Source organism: Oncorhynchus keta, chromosome 28, assembly GCF_023373465.1.
Source record: "Oncorhynchus keta strain PuntledgeMale-10-30-2019 chromosome 28, Oket_V2, whole genome shotgun sequence".
In the NCBI taxonomy this organism is placed as follows: domain Eukaryota; kingdom Metazoa; phylum Chordata; class Actinopteri; order Salmoniformes; family Salmonidae; genus Oncorhynchus; species Oncorhynchus keta.
This window is the reverse complement of record NC_068448.1, coordinates 2,271,514-2,292,362: the sequence shown is the minus strand read 5'-3', so window position 1 is coordinate 2,292,362 and position 20,849 is coordinate 2,271,514. Positions and strand designations below refer to the sequence as shown.

Below are 20,849 nucleotides of genomic sequence, written 5' to 3'. Positions count from 1 at the left end.
TTATTTGTGGTACATATAGCTGTGTATGGTACATATGGTTATGGTGTATGGTTATTTATGGCACATATGGGTCTTTATGGTACATGTGGTTCTTTATGGTATATATGGTTCTTTACGGTACATATGGTTCCTTGTGGTACATATGGTTATGGTGTATGGTTATTTATGGCACATATGGGTTCTTTATGGTACATGTGGTTATTTATGGTACATATGATTATGGTACGTGTGGTTCTGGTGTATTTGATCTTGTTTATGGTACATATGGTTATGGTATATGGTACAGTTGTAGTCGGAAGTTTACATACACTTTAGCCAAATACATTTAAAGTCAGTTTTTCACAATTCCTGACATTTAATCCTAGTAAAAATTCCCTGTATTAGGTCAGTTAGGATCACCACTTTTTATCTATTATTTAAAAATAAATGTTTTACCCCCTTTTCTCCCCAGTTTCATGGTATCCAATTGTTAGTAGTTACTATCTTGTCTCATCGCGCCAACTCCCGAACGGGCTCGGGAGAGACGAAGGTCAAAAGCCAGGCTTCTTAACACAGTGCGCATCCAACCCGGAAGCCAGCCGCACCAATGTGTCGGAGGAAACACCGTGCACCTGGCGACCTTTGGTTAGCGTGCACTGCGCCCAGCCCGCCACAGGAGCGAGATGAGACAAGGATATCCCTACCGGCCAAGCCCTCCCTAACCCGGACGACGCTCGGCCAATTGTGCGTCGCCCCACGGAACTCCCGGTCGCGACCGGCTGCGACATTGCCTGGGTGCGAACCCAGAGTCTCTGGTGGCACAGCTAGCGCTGCGATGCAGTGCCCTTAGACCACTGCGCCACCCGGGAGGCCCCACCACTTTATTTTAAGAATGTGAAATGTCAGAATAATATTAGAGAGAATTATTTATTTCAGCAATTATTTATTTCATCACATTCTCAGTGGGTCAGAAGTGTACATACATTTACTCAATTAGTATTTGGTAGCATTGCCTTTACATTGTTTAACTTGGGTCAAATGTTTCGGGTAGCCTTCCACAAGCTTCCCACAATAAATTGGGTGAATTTTGGCCCGTTTCTCCTGACAGAGCTGGTGTAACTGAGTCAGGTTTGTAGGCCTCCTTGCTCGCACATGCTTTTTCAGTTCTGCTCACACATTTTCTATAGGATTGAGGTCAGGACTTTCTGATGGCCACTCCAATACCTTGACTTTGTTGACCTCAAGCCATTTTTCCACAACTTTGGAAGTATGCTTGGGGTCATTGTCCATTTGGAAGACCCATTTGCAACCAAGCTTTAACTTCCTGACTGATGTGTTGAGATGTTGCTTCAATATATCCACATATTATCCCCTCCTCATGATGCCACCAGTCCCTCCTGCAGCAAAGCACCTCCACAACATGATGCTGCCACCCCCGTGCTTCACGGTTGGGATGGGGTTCTTTGGCTTGCAAGCCTCTCCATTTTTCCTCCAAAAATAACGATGGTCATTATGGCCAAACAGTTCTATTTTTGTTTCATCAGACCAGAGGACATTTCTCCAAAAAGTACGATCTTTGTCCCCATGTGCAATTGCAAACCGTAGTCTGGCTTTTTTATGGCGGTTTTGGAGCAGTGGCTTCTTCCTTGCTGAGTGGCCTTTCAGGTTATGTCGATATAGGACTCGTTTCACTGTGGATATTGATACTTTTGTATCTGTTTCCTCCAGCATCTTCAGAAGGTCTTGTTTGCTTTTGTTCTGGGATTGATTTGCACTTTTCACACCAAAGTACGTTCATCTCTAGGAGACAGAACGTGTCTCCTTCCTGAGTGGTGTGGTCCCATGGTGTTTATACTTGCGTACTATTGTTTGTACAGATGAACATGGTACCTTCAGGCGTTTGGAAATTGCTTGTGGAGGTCTACAAAAACAATTTATGGGGTATTGGCTGATTTCTTTAGATTTTCCCGTGATGTCAAGCAAAGAGGCACTGAGTTTGAAGGATAAGCCTTGAAATACATCCACAGGTACACCTCCAATTGACTCAAATGATGTCAATTAGCCTATCAGAAGCTTCTAAAGCCATGACATCATTTTCTGGAATTTTCCAAGCTGTTTAAAGGCAGAGTCAACTTAGTGAATATAAACTTCTGACCCACTGGAATTGTGATATAATCGGTCTGTAAACAATTCTTGGAAAAATGACTTGTGGAATGCACAAAGTAGATGTCCTACTTTGACAATACATTTGTGGAATGGTTGAAAAACGAGTTTTAATGGCTCCAACCTAAGTGTATGTAAACTTCCGACTTCAACTGTAGATGGTTCTTTATGGTTATTTGGTTCTTTTTGGTTTGTCGTTCTTTATGGTATTTGGTTCTATTTGGTTCTTTTTGGTTTGTTGTTCTTTATGGTTTTGTATGGTATTTGGTTCTTTATGGTATTTGGTTCTTTATGGTTTTGTATGGTATTTTGTTCATGGTTCTTTTTGGTTATGGTATGTGGTGGTTAAGAGAATGTGTTTTCAATTTGTTCAATTTTGTTAGTTTATTTTGCTAAATCTCGTGACATTGTTTTTCATAGATGATTTAAATTGTATTACACACACACACACACACACAGACACACACACACACACACACACACACACACACACACACACACACACACACACACACACACACACACACACACACACACACACACAGACACAAACTCTTAATGCCTCTTATAGACGTTATGCTGTCAGTAGTATGTATGTATTTGTAATTAAAAGCCTTCTCCCTCCAGCCCACCAAAAGGGACTTAATGGGAAGCTTTTTTAAGAAACACCTGACAGAAGACCCAGGTGGCCAGAGCGTTCCCATTGGACTAGGAAGTGTACTTCCAGGAACTGTAGTAGGACGTGGAGCAGGATATGTACTATTAGGAAGGACACTTTCAAAATGGAGTATGGTAAAACCAGGAAGTGGATCAACAGTTGGGACAGGGAGGGGACGTGGTCGGCCCCCGAAACACTTCACCAAACGGAGGAGACGAGTATGGAGCCAGGTCTCCACGAGTGATACGACAGAGACGGACGAGACTGAGGAGGAAGAGGAACCAGTCTACACCGTTACCACCCAGTCGTTGGAGCACAGCCCTGGGGGAGGGGATGGAGAAAGATGGGCGGAACTACAGGAGTACGACGACGACGTGCCTGAACAAATACCTCAGGTAAGCTCTGACGGTCTCTGTGGTTGAGTCCCAATAACCTAGCCTTTCTCCTGAAGTGTGCACTTTCCTTCATGGATTTGAAAGGAAATGGCCGGTAAATATGGACACCCCAAGCCCAAGCCCATGCCCTATACCTATCCAATAATTTTACATTTTGGGTAGTAGTGAACGAGTGCACACTTCAGGAGGAAGGAGAGCTTATTGGGACACACCCCCATATCTTTGTTCTATCCTAAACGAGGCACGTTAAATTGGCCTACAAGCCCCATCTGGCCCATGGGCCGTCAGTTAGGGACCTCTGTTGTAGATCAGGGGTTTTCAAACCTCTCGTTGGGGATCCCCAGCCGTTCCATGTGGCCCCAGAGGAGCTCTCTGGGTTGGGCCCCGGAGGGGGGCTCTCTCGGTTGGACCCTGGAGGAACTTTTCTTAATCTTGATTTTAAAAAAAATGTAACTTGTAAATGTGACAGGTGGAATGCACATATAATTAAGACTTGGGAGCATCAGGTCAGGTAATACATTAAATGGCACGTGGTGACATGTGTATCGCTGTGTCCAGTCCAGTGTGCTCAGGCTGCTGTTACATTAGGATCGTTTGAGGAACAAAGGGGAGAACCATTAGCACAGGCAGGTCTGATTTTAGGCTTAGCTGAACCTTAGCCTCTGCCATAGAAACAAATGGAGCGATGCTTTGTGTCCACAGTTGCACCTTGTTTTACAGAAAACCATCTCCAACGTTTCATAACTAAACATCTATTTTACTGAAGCTTTGTTTTTTTTTGTTTTTTTGCGGAACACTCTTAAAGGTGTACACACGTAATTATCATGAGTAAGGAACTATCCAACTATTAAAATAGTTCAAATAACTCCCATTTAATATATATATATATATGTATTTATATATTTATTTATGTTTATATATATTTATTTATAGATGTATTTATTTATCTTTTATTTATATTTATATATTTATGTATATATTTATTTATTTATGTATATATGTATTTATATATATTTATTTATATATTTATTTATGTATATATATATATATTTTATATATATATTTATGTATATATATATTTATGTATATATTTATTTATTTATTTATGTATATATGTATTTATATATATTTATTTATATATTTATTTATTTATATATTTATTTATGTATATATATATATTTTATTTATTTATTTATGTGTATATATATATTTATGTATATATTTATTTATTTATGTGTATATATATATTTATTTTTTAAATGTCACAAAATGGATGGTTTCCGGTATGGATCAGATGGGATGGAGGTCATTACCTCTAAATTAATTAATAAGGACATTTTAGTTGTGCTGCAGAATTGGTTATCCAGCACAAATATGATGTTTATCTTCCTCTGGTTCTAGATGTCTCCATCCTATATGCCTGTAAACCCCGGTAGTGGTGAACCCTACCCCAGCAGCTGTGTTCAGGTAAGGACCAACAAATGTACAGTTGAAGTCGGACGTTTTACATGCACTTAGGTTGGAGTCATTAAAACTCGTTTTTCAACCACTCCACTAATTTCTTGTTAATTAACAAACTATAGTTTTGGCAAGTCAGTTAGGATATCTACTCTGTGCATGACACAAGTCATTTGTCTAACAATTGTTTACAGACAGATTATTTCACTTATAATTCACTGTATCACAATTCCAGTGGGTCAGAAGTTTACATACACTAAGTTGACTGTGCCTTTAAACAGCTTGGAAAATTATGTCATGGCTTTAGAAGCTTCTGATAGGCTAATTGAGCTCATTTGAATCAATTGGAGGTGTATCTGTGGATGTATTTACTAATTGAGTGTATGTAAACTTCTGACCCACTGGGAATGTGATGAAAGAAATAAAAGCTGAAATAAATTATTCTCTCTACTATTATTCTGACATTTCACATTCTTAAAATAAAGTGGTGATCCTAACTGACCTAAGACAGGGAATTTTTACTCGGATTTAATGTCAGGAATTGTGAAAAACTGAGTTTAAATGTATTTGGCTAAGGTGCATGTAAACTTCCGACTTCAACTGTACGTATGCATACATATGTGTGTACATACACTGTGCATTTGGAAAGGATTTTGACCCCTTGACCTTTCAAACATTTTGCTAGGTAACAGCTTTATTCTAAAATGTATTCAATCGTTCCCCCCCCCCCCCTCATAATGACATCACAATACACGCAATACCCCATAATGACATCACAATACCCCATAATGACAAGACAAAAACGGGTTAAAAAAAACTGAAATATCACATTTACATAAGTATCAAATCAAATGTATGAAGGGGTTTATATATACATCAGCTGATATCTCAAAGTGCTGTACAGAAACCCAGCCTAAAACCCCAAACAGCAAGCAATGCAGGTGTAGAAGCACAGTGGCTAGGAAAAACTCCCTAGAAAGGCCAAAACCTAGGAAGAAACCTAGAGAGGAACCAGGCTATGAGGGGTGGCCAGTCCTCTTCTGACTGTGCCGGGTGGAGATTATAACAGAACATGGCCAAGATGTTCAAATGTTCATAAATTACCAGCATGGTCGAATAATAATAAGGCAGAACAGTTGAAACTGGAGCAGCAGCACGGCCAGGTGGACTGGGGACAGCAAGGAGTCATCATGTCAGGTAGTCCTGGGGCACGGTCCTAGGGCTCAGGTCCTCTGAGAAAGATGGAGATTATAACAGAACATGGCCAAGATGTTTAAATGTTCATAGATGACCAGCATGGTCGAATAATAATAATAAGGCAGAACAGTTGAAACTGGAGCAGCAGCACGGCCAGGTGGACTGGGGACAGCAAGGAGTCATCCGAGAGAGATGGAGATTATAACAGAACAAATAATAATAATCACAGTAGTTGTCGAGGGTGCAGCAACTCAGCAGTGCCTCTTTGCTTGACATCATGGGAAAATCAGGAGTAAATGTCAGTTGGCTTTTCATAGCCGATCATTCAGAGTATTTCTACCACTCCTGCTGTCTCTAAAGAGTTGAAAAAAAGCAGGTCTGGGACAGGTAGCACGTCCGGTGGAACAGGTCAGGATTCCCTAGCCTCAGGCAGAACAGTTGAAACTGGAGCAGCAGCATGGACAGGTGGACTGGGCACAGCAAGGAGTCATCATGCCAGGTAGTCCTGAGGCATGGTCCTAGGGCTCAGGTCCTCTGAGAAAGAGATAATTAGAGATAGCATACTTAAATTCACACAGGACACCGGATAAGACAGGAGAAGTACTCCAGATATAACAAACTGACCCTAGCCCCCCGACACACAAACTACTACAGCATAAATACTGGAGGCTGAGACAGGAGGGGTCAGGAGACACTGTGGCCCCATCTGATGATACCCCCGGACGGGGCCAAACAGGAAGGATATAACCCCACCCACTTTGCCAAAGCACAGCCCCCACACCACGAGAGGGATATCTTCAACCACCAACTTACCATCCTGAGACGAGGCCGAGTATAGCCCACAAAGATCGCCGCCACAGCACAGCCCAAGGGGGGGCGCCAAGTATTCAGACCCTTTACTCAGTACTTTGTTGAAGCACCTTTGGCAGCGATTACAGCCTTGAGTCTTCTTGGGTATGACGCTACAAAGTTGGCACACCAACAGTACCAGTCAACACCTATCCATTCCAGGCCTTTTCTTCATTTTTAAAAACTATTTTCTACATTGTAGAATAATACTGAGGACCTCACAACTATGAAATAACACATATGGAATCATGTAGTAACCAAAAAAAAGTGTTAAACAAATCAAAATATATTTTATATCGGAGATTCTTCAAGGTAGCCACCCTTTTGCCCTGACAGCTTTGCACGTATCCCTAATTGCTCATGTAATTCGCTCTTGATAAGAGCATCTGCTTAAATTTAAAGGTAGCAACTGCTTGTAGAACACTCTTATTTTTTCCCCCACCTGTGATCGAGAACCTCTCCATCACTCCGTCTTTTAGTTTTGGATGTCATGGTTGGCTATCGCTGGTACTCCATGTAATTCCAGGCCTAGGCAGGTCTGATGGAAACTCCAGCAACGGGGATTTAGACAGCCACAAAGCCCGGGACATTCTGCAGGCCCGCAAGGGCTCAACGTGTTGCTGGCTGTGTTCAAGCTGTCAGGGAAACCCTCGCTAGCTTGATATTGAGTTAGCAGCTAAGCGAGCTGAGCTACCAAGCAGCTCTTCAAACTATTAGTTGACAGGATCCCTGGACAGATGTAGCGGTCCCAGCAACTGAGGTTAACCGTGTCGCTAGTAACCAAACTTTTTTCAATAGAACACTTTTTTTTTGCAGAGACTTTCAACACAACAAACTCCCTCGTTCCGCGTTCAGCATGCATTACACCGATTTCAATTGACCATAATGCTGAATGTATGCATCTATAGTATAATTGTATTAAAATCCCTGCCCTATCCCCAGCCCTACCCGCAGAGCTGTTACCGGGGCGACCATGGCAACCTCCAGTTCATCAGGATGAACGGCAACCAAATTACCATCACCCCTGGCCCCAGCCTCGCTTCTCAGGTAGTGAGTCACACACACACATCATCATCATCATCACCGTATTCACAAATTCTCGAGCTGGTGCTGAATGGCACTTTTCACTGGAAATCTATTACATTGTCCCAGCGTGGTGCATAAAACCAAGCTAGTCCATCAATTTTTTAGTAAAACCAAGCTAGTCCATCAATTTTTAGTAAAACCAAGCTAGTCCATCAATTTTTAGTAAAACCAAGCTAGTCCATCAATTTTTAGTAAAACCAAGCTAGTCCATCAATTTTTAGTAAAACCAAGCTAGTCCATCAATTTTTAGTAAAACCAAGCTAGTCCATTGATTTAGTGAAACCAAGCTAATCCATCAATTTTTAGTAAAACCAAGCTAGTCCATCAATTTTTAGTAAAACCAAGCTAGTCCATCAATTTTTAGTAAAACCAAGCTAGTCCATCAATTTTTAGTAAAACCAAGCTAGTCCATCAATTTTTAGTAAAACCAAGCTAGTCCATCAATTTTTAGTAAAACCAAGCTAGTCCATCAATTTGTAGTAAAACCAAGCTAGTCCATTGATTTAGTGAAACCAAGCTAATCCATCAATTTTTAGTAAAACCAAGCTAGTCCATCAATTTTAGTAAAAACCAGCTAGTCCATCAATTTGAGTAAAAACCAGCTAGTCCATCGATTTTAGTAAAACCAGCTGATCAATGTTTTTTTTATTTTATTTCTAATGCTCTCCTTCTCGATTTCTCCCAAGGCCTCCGCAGTCCTGGAGCCTGCAATAGAACCCCCGACAGTTAACTACATGACATCTGAACCAACCGCTGTGCAGCAACTAGGTCCACCTCTGCACCAGCCCCTTACTGAGCCCTCGTCAACGTACAGTATGAGCAGGACGGAGACGGACCCACTGGAATACACCGAGGAGGAACAGCTAGTAGAGCTGTACGCCGAGATACCTCGAACCGTCATCCACCTCGGACCACCTGACCTGCCAGAGGTCACGGGGTCAAAGGTCATGCCCGGGTTGACCACCGAGGTCATCCATGATGTCACTCTTGATGATGTCACTCCAGAGGTGAGCTGTCCGTCAGTCCCTCTCTTTTAATCTCTCTCCCTTTGTTTTTTACTCTATCTAGCATGGACATGATTGGATTGGTTCTCTCTCTCCATAGATCATGGACATGATTGGTTCTCTCTCTCCATAGATCATGGACATGATTGGATTGGTTCTCCCTCCATAGATCATGGACATGATTGGTTCTCTCTCTCCATAGATCATGGACATGATTGGTTCTCTCTCTCCATAGATCATGGACATGATTGGTTCTCTCTCTCCATAGATCACGGACATGATTGGTTCTCTCTCTCCATAGATCATGGACATGATTGGTTCTCTCTCTCCATAGATCATGGACATGATTGGTTCTCTCTCTCCATAGATCATGGACATGATTGGTTCTCTCTCTCCATAGTTCATGGACATGATTGGATTGGTTCTCCCTCTCCATAGATCATGGACATGATTGGTTCTCTCTCTCCATAGGTCATGGACATGATTGGTTCTCCCTCTCCATAGATCATGGACATGATTGGTTCTCTCTCCATAGATCATGGACATGATTGGTTCTCTCTCTCCATAGATCATGGACATGATTGGTTCTCTCTACAGGGCAAACTAAATTAACCTCAGATCAAGTGTTTGGGAGTATTTTGACATGTGTATTTAACCCAGTTTTTGATCTCTCCTCACATTCATCTCTGTCATTACTCTCTCTCTCTCTCTCTCTCTCTCTCTCTCTCTTTCAATCCTCCCTCTACCCCCACCGTCCCTCTAGATCACAGAGACCTTCAGTCTGGCCAACGGCAGCGAGTCCTGTCGTGACGAGAGGGAGGCAGCTCTGTTTGGGTTCCTGAGGGCCCTGCGCCGCACGGTGCTACCAGCCCACTGGGTAGGGGTCATGGCCAGGGGACCTCTAATACAACTCCTCCAGTGCTCTAAACTCTCTACCATGGCTGACACAGTTCTCCAGATCCAACCTGGCTTCTGCTTCCAGGTAGGGAAAAAAGAGACTTCCAGGTAGGGGGAGAGAGACTTCCAAGGTGGGGGAAGAGACTTCCAGGTAGGGGGAAAGAGACTTCCAGGTAGGGGGGAGAGACTTCCAGGTAGGGGAGAGACTTCCAGGTAGGGGGACTTCCAGGTCAGGGGGGAGACTTTGAAGTAGGGGGAAGAGACTTCCAGGTAGGGGGAGACTTCCAGGTAGGGGGGAGACTTACAGGTAGGGGGAAGAGACTTCCAGGTAGGGGGAAGAGCCTTCCAGGTAGGGGGAAAGAGACTTCCAGGTAGGGGGAAGAGACTTACAGGTAGGGGGAAGAGACTTCCAGGTAGGGGGAGAGAGACTTCAAGGTAGGGGGAAAGAGACTTCCAGGTAGGGGGGAGAGACTTCCAGGTAGGGGGAAGAGACTTCCAGGTAGGGGGAGAGAGTTCCAGGTAGGGGGAAAGAGACTTCAAGGTGGGGGAGAGACTTCCAGGTAGGGGGGACTTCCAGGTAGGGGGAAGAGACTTACAAGTAGGGGGAAGAGACTTCCAGGTAGGGGTCAAGAGACTTCCAGGTAGGGGTGGGGGGGGAGACTTCCAGGTAGGGGGGAAACTCTTACAGGTAGGGGAAGAGACTTCCAGGTCCAGGGGGGACTTACAGGTAGGGGGAGAGACTTACAGGTAGGGAAAAAGAGACTTCCAGGTAGGGGGACTTCCAGGTAGGGGGAGAGACTTACAGGTAGGGAAAAAGAGACTTCCAGGTAGGGGGAAGAGACTTACAGGTAGGGGGAAGAGACTTCCAGGTAGGGGGAAGAGACTTCCAGGTAGGGGGAAGAGACTTCCAGGTAGGGAAAAAGAGACTTCCAGGTAGGGGGAAGAGACTTCCAGGTAGGGGGAAGAGACTTCCAGGTAGGGGGAGAGACTTACAGGTAGGGGGAAGAGACTTACAGGTAGGGGGAAGAGACTTCCAGGTAGGGGGAAGAGACTTCAAGGTAGGGGGAAAGAGACTTCCAGGTAGGGGGAGAGACTTCCAGGTAGGGGGAAGAGACTTACAGGTAGGGGGAAGAGACTTCCAGGTAGGGGGAGAGAGACTTCAAGGTAGGGGGAAAGAGACTTCCAGGTAGGGGGGAGAGACTTCCAGGTAGGGGGGGAAGAGACTTCCAGGTAGGAAAAGTTAGATTCAACTTAGCCCGTGTTCCAGATGGCACCCTAATTCCCTACAATTAATGCACTACTTTTGACTCCTTCTTTTGGTCTCGTTACTGATGAAGGCTTTAGGGCAGAAACGTCATCCATAACTATGACACCTCCTTTCTTTTGTATCAGTCCGATTTTCCTCACCTCCAAAGTATTTTACAACTTAATGTTAGAATGGTTTCAAGTGTCTGTTTACAGAAAACCTAAGCATGGATTACGGTTTGTCCAGGCCCCATTGAGTACTTGTCAGGGTGAGGAACCATCTAACATTGTTGTAAAATACTGAGCTTCCCCCTTTTTAAGCTTGTGAACTACTGAAGGAGGAGTTGAGCTTGTTATTGTGCATCGTCTTCAACCAGGTGACGGTACAGGGCCAGCCCCTGCTGCTGACCCACCCCCTGTATGAGGTCCACCCTCCCCGCCTCGGAACCATCACCCAGCTGGTGACTCTGCTGCTGGATCTGGAGACCCTGATGGTCTGCCCCGGATTCCCCGTCAGGCTGCCCGCCCTGGGGGACAGGGGCATGGAGGTGAGAGCCAGAAAGACTCCTGCCCTATGGGTCGATCTCCTGTTTCTGTAGTGAGACCGCTTGATGTACCAAGACACCCCCTGGACAGGACACTAGTCTGTCTCCTGTTTCTGTAGTGAGACAGCTTGATGTACCAGGACAGGACACTAGTCTATCTCCTGTTTCTGTAGTGAGACAGCTTGATGTACCAGGACAGGACACTAGTCTATCTCCTGTTTCTGTAGTGAGACAGCTTGATGTACCAGGACACCCCCTGGACAGGATACTAGTCTGTCTCCTGTTTCTGTAGTGAGACAGCTTGATGTACCAGGACAGGACACTAGTCTATCTCCTGTTTCTGTAGTGAGACAGCTTGATGTACCAGTACACCCCCTGGACAGGATACTAGTCCATCTCTCTCTGGCCCTAACCCCCCTAATCCAGCTCCTTAATGCTGAGTGGCACAGGTCCCAGTTTGATCACCTTTCTCCAATACATTCAATATTTAATAACTACAAACGCACTCCAAACTATATCTTCAGGTGTTTGTAAAAGCAGACTAAAGTCTCTAGAATGGATCTTTTAACATGTCATTGTGCAATACCTTTTATTTTATTTTTTATATATTTTACAATGTCCCGTTTTACCGGTAGGTGATGGAGCCGGTTCTTTGTGTGAGGGCGGCCATCTGTGAACTGCTGGTCCCTCTGGAGGAGGAGAGGTGTGAGAGGTGTCGAGACAACATCGTGGAGGAGGACCTGGAACTTATAGAGGAAGAGGACCTGGAACTTATAGAGGAAGAGGACCTGGAATTTGAGCTGGAGTTGGGGGAGGATGGGTGGGTGTGACTGGAGTGGGTTTGAACCCCCGGGACAAGACTGTGTTAGCCTGCTGAGCTAAATCCTAAACTTGTGTTGGCCCACGAAGCCATAACTCTAGGCAGGTTTACTTGTTATGCAAGTGTGGTTCACGGAACCAACTAAATACAGGGACCCAAGGCCAGGTTGCTCATCATACCAGCTCGGTTCACCGTACAGGATTTTGTTTTTGGAGAACCAGGACGTGGATTGGTGCGCCTCCAACCAACGCAGAAGTGCCTGCGTGTGATTGACATTTAAATTTGGTGCTTTTAGAAATAGAATGGCTAGAAAAGCATTCTATTCATTGTATTTCTATGACTATAATTTTGACTTTACTTATGGACATGACTGTCTTCCAGCACATCACTGGTAGTTTACCATTAGATCAGGCAGACCAGTACTGCTTTTTACTTCTGCATTTGACACTTAATGCTGTTGGCATTAAAACAAATGAAAGTTCTCAACACGCGGCAACTGGCATATCAACATGACTACTATTTAGTCCTGTCTTGGGTTTCTGGACCGGCTGTTTTGTTTTTTTAAAAACATTTGTTTATCAGTCATCACTGTATTTCATAGACTACGTAACACGCACGCAGACTAGTAGCAATGTGTGTATGGAAGATTGGCTGCTTAACGTTAATTTATGATCTGGTAACGTTATACATACAATACCAGTCAACAGTTTGGACACACCTACTCATTCAAAGGGGGTTTCCTTTATTTTGTAAAATGTTCTACATCGTAGAATAATAGTGAAGACATCAAATCAATGAAATTACACATATGGAATCATGTAGTAAGCAAAAAACTGTTTAACAAATCAAAAATGTGTTTAATGTTTGATATTCTTCAAAGTAGCCACCCTTTGCCTTGATGACAGCTTTGCACGCAGACCACCCCTACCTTTTCACGACACAACTGATTGGCTAAAACGCATTAAGAAGGAAATAAATTCCACAAATTAACTTTTAACAAGGCACACCTGTTAATTGAAATGCATTCCAGGTGACTACCTCATCAAGCTGGTTGAGAGAATGCCAAGAGTGTGCAAAGCTGTCCTCAAGGCCAATGGTGGCTACTTTTGAAGAATATAAAATATATTTTAATTTGTTTAACACGTTTTTGGTTACTACATGATTCCTTCCATATGTGCTATTTCATAGTTTTGATGTATTCACTATTATTCTACAATGTAGAACATTTTACAAAATAAAGAAAACCCCTTTGAATGAGTAGCTATTAGTAGTAATTGTGTCCAAACGTTTGACTGGTATCAATGTGTGTATGGAAGAATGTCTGCTTAACGTTGGGACTACATACTCTGTTCATTTAAAAAAGACTTCCGATATCTTCCTGTTTGCGGGAAAAAAATGTTTGCGCATTTGGAGTTAGCTCGTTTGTTCGTCTTTTCAAGAACTGTGAACTACCACAGTGACGTTACCAAGTAGAGGATACTGCTGCTTTATCCCTTTTCAGGTTAACTTTCACATTAACAACGGCATTATACTTGCTTTTCTGGTTCAAAGTTCAGTTATTTGAATATTTCTGGTTCTATTTTCAGAGTTCTATTATTTCTGGTTCTATTTTCAGAGTTCTATTATTTCTGGTTCTATTTTCAGAGTTCTATTATTTCTGGTTCTATTTTCAGAGTTCTATTATTTCTGGTTCTATTTTCAGAGTTCTATTATTTCTGGTTCTATTTTCAGAGTTCTATTATTTCTGGTTCTATATGTGAATTCAAATGCATTTATTGTAATACATTTAAAAAAAAAAAACATTTTACAGAACTAGACCATCACTATCTATTCTCCCCAGCTGACTGAACAAAGTGCTCACAGGCTGGCTTCCCATTTGCTCCCAATCTTTCCCGAGACAGTGTTGTAGTGTTGGAATGAAGGTCTGTGTCGGTAAGAAATGGTTTTGATTATGTCGATACACTGGACTGGATAGTCAGTGAGAAGTGAGACATTGAGCACAATCAGAATCTGTTGCAAAAGTAACGGGGCCCCAATCACCTTATTTTATGTTCACGTGTAAATGTTCTCTGTTTTTTGTTTTAAAGACACATTTTGGCTACGACAACATCTTGTCTTTTTATACATTTTAATTTTATTTTACCTTTTATTTTACTAGGCAAGTCAGTTAAGAACAAATTCTTATTTTCAATGACGGCCTGGGAACAGTGGGTTATAACTGCCTGTTCAGGGGCAGAACGACAGATTTGTACCTTGTCAGCTCGGTTACTAGTCCAATGCTCTAACCACTAGGCTACCCTGCTGCCCCAGGCAGGGTAGAATTGAAGGTAATGGTCCGTGGAGATGCTCCAGAAACCTACTGTATCCTACTGGGAATGTCAGTTTGTTATGGTAAAGAAGTACTGGTTTACTTTTTATGGTGTGAGTATTTGTATCAAAACTTGTAAAAGTATTAAACTTGAACTTTTATGGTTGTTGATCTCTCTGCTTTCCTCGTCATGATCTCTCTGCTTTCCTCATCATGATCTCTCTGCTTTCCTCATCATGATCTCTCTGCTTTCCTCATCATGATCTCTCTGCTTTCCTCATCATGATCTCTCTGCTTTCCTCATCATGATCTCTCTGCTTTCCTCATCATGATCTCTCTGCTTTCCTCATCATGATCTCTCTGCTTTCCTCATCATGATCTCTCTGCTTTCCTCATCATGATCTCTCTGCTTTCCTCATCATGATCTTTCTGCTTTCCTCATCATGATCTCTCTGCTTTCCTCATCATGATCTCTCTGCTTTCCTCATCATGATCTCTCTGCTTTCCTCTCATCATGATCTCTCTGCTTTCCCCTCATCATGATCTCTCTGCTTTCCCCTCATCATGATCTCTCTGCTTTCCCCTCATCATGATCTCTCTGCTTTCCTCGTCATGATCTCTCTGATTTCCTCATCATGATCTCTCTGCTTTCCTCTCATCATGATCTCTCTGCTTTCCTCTCATCATGATCTCTCTGCTTTCCTCATCATGATCTCTCTGCTTTCCTCATCATGATCTCTCTGCTTTCCTCTCATCATGATCTCTCTGCTTTCCTCAACATGATCTTTCTGCTTTCCTCGTCATGATCTCTCTGTTTTCCCCCAAAGACTAGTAGTCATTTAGGCTGTGTTTACACAAACAGACCAATTCTAATCTTCTGTCCAATTATTGGTCTTTTGACCAATCAGATCTTTTGCCAATAATTGTGCAAAAAGATGAGCATTGGGCTGCCGGTGTAAAAACATCTTTATATTCTGTGTGAAAGAGTGCTTGGTAGACTTTGTACACACTGTAGACTGGCTGCAACCAACCGTATGTTGAGGCTGTTCCTCAGCCTCCCTTGTAGTGCTCGTCTCTGCCACCAGATGGTGCCGTCGTCTCTTCTTAGCCAATGGAGCAGTGAACCGGCTTGACTGAGCACATTGAAAAGCAGTCTCTCAGCTTGGTGATGTTCAGTGCCTCAAGGTTCTCACGCCATCAGTTGCTTCTTATGTTCTTTGTTAACAAAAAATGTAAATCAATTTCATCTCAATGTGATGATTTTGACAAATTTGTTTTAAAAAATACGTTATTTCCCGATCTGTTGAAAATGTTAGTCATGTTGACCCCTGGACTGACCCCTACAGACATGTCATTTAGTCCTGTTGACCCCTGGACTGACCCCTACAGACGTGTCATTTAGTCCTGTTGACCCCTGGACTGACCCCTACAGACATGTCATTTAGTCCTGTTGACCCCTGGACTGACCCCTACAGACATGTAATTTAGTCCTGTTGACCCCTGGACTGACCCCTACAGACATGTCATTTAGTCCTGTTGAAGCCTGGACTGACCCCTACAGACATGTCATTTAGTCCTGTTGAAGCCTGGACTGACCCCTACAGACATGTCATTTAGTCCTGTTGACCCCTACAGACGTGTCATTTAGTCCTGTTGACCCCTGGACTGACCCCTACAGACATGTCATTTAGTCCTGTTGAAGCCTGGACTGACCCCTACAGACATGTCATTTAGTCCTGTTGACCCCTGGACTGACCTCTACAGACATGTCATTTAGTCCTCTTGACCCCTGGACTGACCCCTACAGACATGTCATTTAGTCCTGTTGACCCCTACAGACGTGTCATTTAGTCCTGTTGACCCCTGGACTGACCCCTACAGACATGTCATTTAGTCCTGTTGACCCCTACAGTCATTTAGTCCTGTTGACCCCTGGACTGACCCCTACAGACATGTCATTTAGTCCTGTTGAAGCCTGGACTGACCCCTACAGACATGTCATTTAGTCCTGTTGACCCCTGGACTGACCCCTACAGACATGTCATTTAGTCCTGTTGACCCCTGGACTGACCCCTACAGACATGTCATTTAGTCCTGTTGAAGCCTGGACTGACCCCTACAGACATGTCATTTAGTCCTGTTGAAGCCTGGACTGACCCCTACAGACATGTCATTTAGTCCTGTTGACCCCTACAGACGTGTCATTTAGTCCTGTTGACCCCTGGACTGACCCCTACAGACATGTCATTTAGTCCTGTTGAAGCCTGGACTGACCCCTACAGACATGTCATTTAGTCCTGTTGACCCCTGGACTGACCTCTACAGACATGTCATTTAGTCCTCTTGACCCCTGGACTGACCCCTACAGACATGTCATTTAGTCCTGTTGACCCCTGGACTGACCCCTACAGACATGTCATTTAGTCCTGTTGACCCCTGGACTGACCCCTACAGACATGTCATTTAGTCCTGTTGACCCCTACAGACGTGTCATTTAGTCCTGTTGACCCCTGGACTGACCCCTACAGACATGTCATTTAGTCCTGTTGAAGCCTGGACTGACCCCTACAGACGTGTCATTTAGTCCTGTTGACCCCTGGACTGACCCCTACAGACATGTCATTTAGTCCTGTTGAAGCCTGGACTGACCCCTACAGACATGTCATTTAGTCCTGTTGAAGCCTGGACTGACCCCTACAGACGTGTCATTTAGTCCTGTTGACCCCTACAGACGTGTCATTTAGTCCTGTTGACCCCTGGACTGACCCCTACAGACATGTCATTTAGTCCTGTTGAAGCCTGGACTGACCCCTACAGACGTGTCATTTAGTCCTGTTGACCCCTGGACTGACCCCTACAGACATGTCATTTAGTCCTGTTGACCCCTACAGACGTGTCATTTAGTCCTGTTGACCCCTGGACTGACCCCTACAGACATGTCATTTAGTCCTGTTGAAGCCTGGACTGACCCCTACAGACGTGTCATTTAGTCCTGTTGACCCCTGGACTGACCCCTACAGACATGTCATTTAGTCCTGTTGACCCCTGGCCTGACCCCTACAGACATGTCATTTAGTCCTGTTGAAGCCTGGACTGACCCCTACAGACGTGTCATTTAGTCCTGTTGACCCCTGGACTGACCCCTACAGACATGTCATTTAGTCCTGTTGACCCCTACAGACGTGTCATTTAGTCCTGTTGACCCCTGGACTGACCCCTACAGACATGTCATTTAGTCCTGTTGAAGACGGATCCCTAAAAATGATGTGAATTCAAACATATTACTAATATCACAGCAAGTGATTATGCTATAAATAAATACATTATTATTATTAATAATATCTGCTATTTAGCCATCACTTTCATCTCCAAAGTACCTTAGATACATCTTCCATATGGGTGGTCCCGGGAATTGAGCCCACTACCCTGGCGTTACAAGCACCAGGCTCTACCAACAGAGCTACAACGGACCACATTCCACACCTTGCTATCATTCCACTTCTTGTCACTGCCAAACACTATGACATATTTTGGATTTGATTTAGCCTTTAATTTACCAAAGCAAGTCGGTTAAGAACAAATTCTTATTTACAATGACGGCCTTCCAAGAGGCAAAAGGCCTCCTACCAAGAGGCCTCCTGCAGGGACGGGGCCTGGGATTAAAAATGTAAACTCTCGCTCTCTCTCTCTGTTTCTCTCTCTCTCTCTGTTTCTCTCTCTCTTTCTCTCTCTCTCTCTCTCTGTTTCTCTCTCGCTCTCTGTTTCTCTCTCTCTCTCTCTCTCTCTCTCTCTCTCTCTCTCTCTCTCAACACACACACACACACACACACACACACACACACACACACACACACACACTCAATGACCCCTAAGAGAGGGGGGCTGGGATTAAGAGAGGGGTCAGTGTGTGTGTGTGAGTAAATGTCTGCAGTAGAAAGGGCTCCTGTGTTTCTGTGAGAGGAAGAGGAACTGCTTTATAAAGGGAGTCTTCATTAAAGCCTTTTAAATCAAAGATACTGCTTCTTTTAGACCTGCCATTACTGATTTACTCCCTCTCTCTCTCTCTCTCTCTCTCTCTCTCTCTCCCTCTGTCTCTCTCTCTCTCTCTCTCTCTCTCTCTCTCTCTCTCTCTCTCTCTCTCTCTCTCTCTCTCTCTCTCTCTCTCTCTCTCTCTCTCTCTCTCTCTCTCTCTCTCTCTCTCTCTCTCTCTCTCTCTCTCTCTCTCTCTCTCTCTCTCTCTCTCTCTCTCTCTCAAAATCAAAATAAAGAACATTTGAATGAGTATCTGTATCCAAACTTTAGACTGGTACTGTTTTTTATTTTACCTTTTATTTTACTAAAAGTCAAAATAAAGAACATTTGAATGAGTATCTGTATCCAAACTTTAGACTGGTACTGTTTTTTATTTTACCTTTTATTTTACTAGGCAAGTCAGTTAAGAACAAATTCTTATTTTCAATGACGGCCGATTCAGGGGCAGAACGACAGATTTGTACCTTGTCAGCTCGGGGATTTGAACTGGCAACCTTTTCGGTTACTAGTCCAACGCTCTAACCACTGGTACTGTGTATTCAATATATTTTGCCCATAGGAGCAAATGAGGAAGTTTAGTCCAGATTCTGTCATCTTTCAACATGGGAATGATCAGAAATGGAATCAGATGACTCACGTGTTCAAGAAGGGTAACTGACCATTCAGGTTCTGATATAAATCCACTTCTATGGGTAAGATTTGACCTGTGACCTATTCCTAGGCCTCGAGAAACTCCTTTTTATTTCAGTTGATTTACAGTAAAACCTATGAATAGATTAGATAATCCAATGAAAGAAAAACTCCATCTCTATTCTGTTTCTCCTTCTATAGAGCAAAGCAGTGACTGTTGATGTTGTGCCAACCGCCTCCTGATCCCACTGTGTCCCAAATACACTACACCGCACCACCAAATGGCACCCTATTCCCTTCATAGTGCCCTACACCGCACCACCAAATGGCACCCTATTCCCTTCATAGTGCACTAGGGAGGCACCACCAAATGGCACCCCTTCATAGTGCACTACACTGCACCACCAAATGGCACCCTATTCCCTTCATAGTGTCCTACACTGCACCACCAAATGGCACCCTATTCCCTTCATAGTGCCCTACACTGCACCACCAAATGGCACCCTATTCCCTTCATAGTGCCCTACACTGCACCACCAAATGGCACCCTATTCCCTTCATAGTGCCCTACACTGCACCACCAAATGGCACCCTATTCCCTTCATAGTGCCCTACACTGCACCACCAAATGGCACCCTATTCCCTTCATAGTGCCCTACACTTCACCACCAAATGGCACCCTATTCCCTTCATAGTGCCCTACACTGCACCACCAAATGGCACCCTATTCCCTTCATAGTGCCCTACACTGCACCACCAAATGGCACCCTATTCCCTTCATAGTGCCCTACACCGCACCACCAAATGGCACCCTATTCCCTTCATAGTGCCCTACACTGCACCACCAAATGGCACCCTATTCCCTTCATAGTGTCCTACACTGCACCACTAAATGGCACCCTATTCCCTTCATAGTGCCCTCAAACCCCACCACCAAATGTACACCCTATTCCCTTCATAGTGCCCTGAACTGCACCACCCAAATTGCACCCTATTCCCTTCATAGTGGACTTGCACCACCAAATGGCACCCTATTCCCTTCATAAAACCAAATTGCACCCTATTCCCTTCATAGTGCCCTACACTGCACCACCAAATGGCACCCTATTCCCTTCATAGTGCCCTACACTGCGCCACCAAATGGCACCCTATTCCCTTCATAGTGCCCTACACTGCACCACCAAATGGCACCCTATTCCCTTCATAGTGCCCTACACTGCACCACCAAATGGCACCCTATTCCCTTCATAGTGCCCTACACTTCACCACCAAATGGCACCCTATTCCCTTCATAGTGCCCTACACTGCACCACCAAATGGCACCCTATTCCCTTCATAGTGCCCTACACTGCACCACCAAATGGCACCCTATTCCCTTCATAGTGCCCTACACCGCACCACCAAATGGCACCCTATTTTCATAGTGCCCTACACTGCACCACCAAATGGCACCCTATTCCCTTCAATGTCCTACACTGCACCACCAAATGGCACCCTATTCCCTTCATAGTGCCCTTTTGGAAACTGCACCACCAAATGGCACCCTATTCCCTTCATAGTGCCCTACACTGCACCAGGAATTG

General features: G+C 44.0%; 1 protein-coding gene and 1 long non-coding RNA gene across 8 annotated transcripts in view; one reads left to right on the top strand and one right to left on the bottom strand.

The window, feature by feature from the left end:
* The window catches only part of mbd1a (methyl-CpG binding domain protein 1a), a 48,831-nt gene extending 36,011 nt beyond the window's left edge, over positions 1-12,820 (top strand). For 6 of the 7 annotated variants that reach the window (XM_052484333.1, XM_052484331.1, XM_052484329.1 and 3 more), the window contains 7 exons: positions 2,770-3,195; positions 4,597-4,662; positions 7,642-7,746; positions 8,472-8,792; positions 9,553-9,771; positions 11,309-11,479; positions 12,112-12,820. In XM_052484333.1, the coding sequence (XP_052340293.1) occupies positions 2,770-3,195; positions 4,597-4,662; positions 7,642-7,746; positions 8,472-8,792; positions 9,553-9,771; positions 11,309-11,479; positions 12,112-12,306 (1,503 nt within the window). In that variant the 3' untranslated portion in view covers positions 12,307-12,820. The remainder of the gene's footprint in view (positions 1-2,769; positions 3,196-4,596; positions 4,663-7,641; positions 7,747-8,471; positions 8,793-9,552; positions 9,772-11,308; positions 11,480-12,111) is intronic. The other variant, XM_052484332.1, reaches the window with a different exon arrangement.
* A 2,829-nt stretch (positions 12,821-15,649) lies between these two features.
* Positions 15,650-18,393, bottom strand: LOC127913079 (uncharacterized). The gene is made up of 3 exons (XR_008084581.1): positions 16,965-18,393; positions 16,590-16,921; positions 15,650-16,360 (listed from the first exon to the last, which is right to left on the bottom strand). It is a non-coding gene; the product is annotated as an uncharacterized LOC127913079 (long non-coding RNA).
* Positions 18,394-20,849: the final 2,456 nt, after the last annotated feature.